Below are 4,712 nucleotides of genomic sequence, written 5' to 3'. Positions count from 1 at the left end.
GGGCGGTTTTGCTTGGTGCTTGGTTCTTGCTTCCTGCTGGGCCCCCCTGGGCAGTGAGGTCAGCTTGGGAGGGATCGCGAACGGTGGTTAAGCGTCAGGGCACGGACGGGGTGAGCACCCACGCCCCACCTCCAGCCACAAACGATCGGGATGAGCTAAGTCATTGCATCCGGTGCACCCAGGACCCCACCCCCACCCCCACCCCCACCCAGGCCTCACACCGCGGCCCGCACGCATCGCGGTGGAGAACAGCGTGTGCCCTGCGCCCTGCGCCCTGCGCCCTGCACCCTGCGCCCTGCGCCCTGTACCCTGCGCCCTGCACCCTGCGCCCTGCGCCCTGCACCCTGCGCCCTGCGCCCTGCACCCTGCGCCCTGCGCCCTGCGCCCTGCACCCTGCGCCCTGCGCCCTGCACCCTACGCCCTGCGGGGACCGGGAGATGCTCCTGCAGAGACCGAGGGATGCTCCTGCGGAACGGGGCTGAGAAACAGAAAGGCTGCCAGGGCTTCGTTTGGACCAGGCCCTGCCCTTTCCACCCGCGCCGGGCAAGGGCGCCTCGAGACCGCCGGGCCGGGGCGTGCACCGGGTCGGAACCCAAACCCCGGGGCCAGGCGGGAAGCGGAGGCCGAACCCCCTGGCTTCGCAGCGCCCCGGCTCGAACTGGGCGGGCACGGTCGCGGGCAGGGCCGGCCCCGGGGGAGGAGAAAGGGGCCGGGCCGCGCCCGCCGGGCCTAGGCCTGGCCCGAGTCGGGGTACCCGAGCCTGCAGCGAGCAGAGGCGGCGCGACCCGGCGCGCGGGACCCAAGTGAGTCCGGCCGGGTCGGGCGGGGGACGGGCAGGGCCCGGCGAGCGCCCGCGCGCCCCGGCACCGAGACCCGCCGCCAGAGGTCGGCACCGGGGTGCGGTGGCAGCCCCTGCTCGGACTTGACCTTGGGGTGGGGGAGCCCAGGAAGCCCAGGAAGCCCCGTCCGTGAGCAGAATCGCCGTGGAGGTTTCAGGGCAGGGAAAGAGGCCCCCAGGGTCGAGTGAGCGCCCTGGGCAAGGCCGGAGAAGGGGGTCTTGAAGAGGGTGGTCCCGTGGCCACACCCAAAAGCTGACATTGGTGCAACCTCTGCCCGCGTGCCTAGGACAGGGAAGGGCGGCGGAAAAGGAAGGGGCGAGGGCATTCTGGGCACGAGCCAGCCAGGGAGACGCTGGGGTGAGGCCCAAGGCCCCGAATGTTCCAGGGTCCAGAGGAAGTAGAGAGAGCTGATTGGGGGGGGGGGGGCGTACATCAGGAGGCGGGGCTTAATGCCAAGCACACCCCCCTCCCAGAACCCCCACAGCCCCGCAGCCTGTGACCCCACCAAGCCTCTCCTTCCCTGGCGCCTGTCCTGCTCTGCCAGGAGACATGCCTAGTTGTAGGGCTGGGGTGCAGAAGACTGGGACACCTGCAGGAAAGAGTGTCAGGGCTGCCTGTCGGCTGGTTCCCAGGACCCAGGATAAAGCAGAGGTGCCCCTGACACTGTCTACCTGGGGATGGGATCACCCACCCCTATGGGATGGGGTGGGGGTGAGGGTGGGGGGGTCCCAGGGGTGCGGCCATTAGGAAGGTTCTGAGAGGAGGGGGCCCTGGGGGCTAGGGCCCAGAGAACAACTGTGGGTCAGAGTCAAGTTTGATACTCCCCCACGTGGTCCTCCAGAGCCACCAGCAGTGGCACTGAGCACTGCCAGACTTCAAAAAAAATTATGAGGGTCACACCAAAGGGCAAGGCACCGGCTGTGCTCCATGATCTGGGCTTGATGCCCGGTGCCACGTGGTCTCCCAAGCAACCCCGGGAGCGGACCCGGAACAGAGCCAGGAGTAACTCCACAGCCCTGCCAAGGTGCAGCCCCAAATCAAACAAAAACAGGAGTCAGAGGGATGATAGTTGCGGGTGCAGCACTTGTCTTTGCATGGCGATCCCCAGCATCCCATGTGGTCCCCAGAGCACCGCTAGGAGTAATTCCTTGAGTGCAGAGCCAGGAGTAAGCCAGGAGTAAGCATCGCTGGGTGTGGCCCCAAAACCAAAACCCCAGACAATCAGAAAACCAGAGCAGAAGCATTGGAGACCGTCTATCAGGAAAAGAAACTAAAGCCACGGGGTGTCACGTCGAGGGGAAAAGGAGGTTGCTATGTAGATGGGCACTGCTGTGAAGAAGTCGGGGTCTACCATGACTCTGGGGGACAACGCCCAGAGTTGGGGGTGGGGTATTCCCAGATTTATGCCATCAGAGCTCAGCAGTGGCCAAGGAGCCCCCAGCACTTGGGGGATGTGGACAAAGCAGGTTGGGGTAGGTCCCAAAAGTTTGTACAGCAGTGCTGAGCATGGGCATCTGTGTGGGGGGCGGGGGCAGGAGGCTTTAGCCCCTTTCTGGCTAATGCATTCTGCCCTGCCGCCTCCCAGGTCCTTACGGGAGGCAATGCCCAGAGACCCTGGCACACGGCCCAGTGTCCAGGGGGGCAGGGGAGGAGTTAAAGAGACATTAAAGAGGCTCGCTCCCCCATACCCACGCACCTGCATGGGTGTTCTGCCCTCAGCCAGAAGGTGGAGAGCCGAGCCGGAGCCAGGATGGGCAGCCCAGTGCACCGTGTGTCTATCGGGGAGTCCTGGAACAGGCGGGTGCACCCCGACATGGAGAGCGAGAGGTCCGTGAGGCCGTTCGACGTGGAGCGGCTCACCAACCTCCTGGACGGTGGCGCCCAGAACACTGCGCTCCGCAGGGAGATCGGTAAGGGGCGCTGGGGTGGGGGAGGGGGTGGGGGGGCAGTTTGATGCCCAGGGGCTGCCCTGGAAAGGTCCTTCGCTGCAGCCCCACCTCTCAAAAGCCAGCCCTGCTCTCGGAATTCACTGGTAGAAATCCATTCCTTTGGGCCGGGAGATAGTTCAGAGGTTAAGGCATGTGCCTGGCATGCCGCCGACCCAGGATTAATCCCCCGCACCCCACGGTCCTCCCAAACATGGCCAAGAACAACCCCTGAGGACTGGAGCAATAGTGGGTAGGGCATTTGCCTTGCATGCGACTGACCTGGGTTCAATCCCTGGCATCCTTTATGGTCCCCCAAGCACCGTGCAGAGTAACCCCTGAGCCTCTCTGGGTGTGACCCAAAAAGCAAAAGAAAAAAAAAATGGAACAACCCCCCTGAGCACAGAGCCAGAAGTAATGTCTAGCACCACCAACCAGGCATAGCTCAAACCTCCCCCACCTCACCAGGAAAAGTGTCTTTTCACGTCGGTACCCTCCAAGCCCAGAGCAGGAGGCCCAGCGCCAGCCCTGACTCTCGCTCTGCAGCGCCCAGCCACTTGGGGCGAGTCATTTGCCCTCCTCTGGGCACAGTGCTCGCAGCCTTCCTTCCCCGCCACCTGTCAGGGTGGGGATCTGTGGGGACACCAGGAACTTCACAGGTCTCCGAGGCCTCTGCTTTCTGTCCCTGGCAGAGCGCATGATCCAGAGCGACCAGAAGTTTAACATACAGGACAATTATTTCAAGACCCAGAATGAGCGCTATGAAGGGGCCGTGCAGAAGGCCTTCCATGTCCTGATGCTGGCACAGCGCCTGGGCTGGCAGGAAGATGGTCTGGAATTAAAATACGCGTACAGGTGTGTTCCCCCGCAGCCGCTCCTCCCCCAGAGAGGAGTTCACGGGCATCTCCCCAAACCCCCAAGCCGCCAGGTGTGCCCCCACACACCCCGCCCGGGGCTGCTCACCAGCCATCTCTGTCTACTCCACAGAGCCCTTGCTGGAGACGTGGCCTTCAACATCCACAAAGTGTTCCAGAAGTCGCTCAAGAGCCTGGGCTCAGAGGAACAGATCGCCAAGTGGGGCCCATTGTGCTCCCAGTTTCAGATCATCACCACATACGCCCAGACGGAACTGGGCCACGGTGAGCAGGAGGCCTCACGTCTCAGAGCAGAAACACTCCAGCAGGCGGGCCGGGGAGCTCAAAGAAAGGGCACTGGTCCCAAGGATGGTGGGGCAGGTTATTCCTTTTGGAGAGGCCAGCAGCCGTTCCTCATCCCCCCACACAGGCTGCTGGTGAGAGAGAGGGACATAGAGAGACAGAGAAAGAGGGACAGGGAGGGAAAAGGAGAGAGGGAGAAGGAGGGAGGGGAAGAGAGAGAGAGGGAGACAGACAGACAGACAGAGACAGATACAGGGAGGGAGGAGGAAGGAGAAGGAGAGGAAGAAGGGAGAGAGGAAGGGAGAGGGAGGTAACCTGGAAACAGGGCCCTGCCCCACCCACCTGGTGTTTTCAGCCTGGTGAAATGCGGCCCCCTGAGCAAGCCCGGCTGGTGTCATGTCTCACAACACTCCCCTCCCCTCCCCTCCTTGACTCCTAGGGACAAATCTTCAGGGCCTGGAGACTGAAGCCACCTATGATGCAGCCACTCAGGAGTTCGTGTTGCATAGTCCCACACTGACAGCCACCAAGTGGTGGCCTGGGGACCGTGAGTATCCCCAGCCCACACAAGCCGACAGTGTGAGCGTCTCAGACTGACTTCCTGTCAAGGCTGGGGGCCGCCTTGGTTGTGACCTCCCTGAGCGTCAGGGAATTATCCTGTGCAATGGAGGGTGACAGAGAGAGTTTCACCCATGAGGGTACTTGGAAGCAACTGTAGAAAGCGACCCAATCTTTGGAGCGTCTCTGTCTCTGTCTTTCTCTGTCTCTGTCTCTGTCTTTCTCTGTCTCGG

General features: G+C 62.9%; 1 protein-coding gene across 2 annotated transcripts in view; it reads left to right on the top strand.

Moving 5' to 3' along the window:
* The first annotated feature begins 671 nt into the window (after positions 1–671).
* The window catches only part of ACOX2 (acyl-CoA oxidase 2), a 34,634-nt gene continuing 30,593 nt past the window's right edge, over positions 672–4,712 (top strand). Inside the window, exons 1-5 of one of the 2 annotated variants that reach the window (XM_056129267.1) lie at positions 672–803; positions 2,559–2,749; positions 3,457–3,619; positions 3,752–3,903; positions 4,361–4,468. In XM_056129267.1, coding sequence (XP_055985242.1) covers positions 2,590–2,749; positions 3,457–3,619; positions 3,752–3,903; positions 4,361–4,468 — 583 coding nt within the window. In that variant the 5' untranslated portion in view covers positions 672–803; positions 2,559–2,589. Of the gene's footprint in view, positions 804–1,920; positions 2,017–2,558; positions 2,750–3,456; positions 3,620–3,751; positions 3,904–4,360; positions 4,469–4,712 lie in introns of those variants that run through there. The other variant, XM_056129266.1, reaches the window with a different exon arrangement.

Source organism: Sorex fumeus, unplaced genomic scaffold (genome assembly GCF_029834395.1).
Source record: "Sorex fumeus unplaced genomic scaffold, SorFum_2.1 ptg000072l, whole genome shotgun sequence".
Classification (NCBI taxonomy): domain Eukaryota; kingdom Metazoa; phylum Chordata; class Mammalia; order Eulipotyphla; family Soricidae; genus Sorex; species Sorex fumeus.
This window is presented reverse-complemented; position numbering and strand designations above follow the sequence as displayed.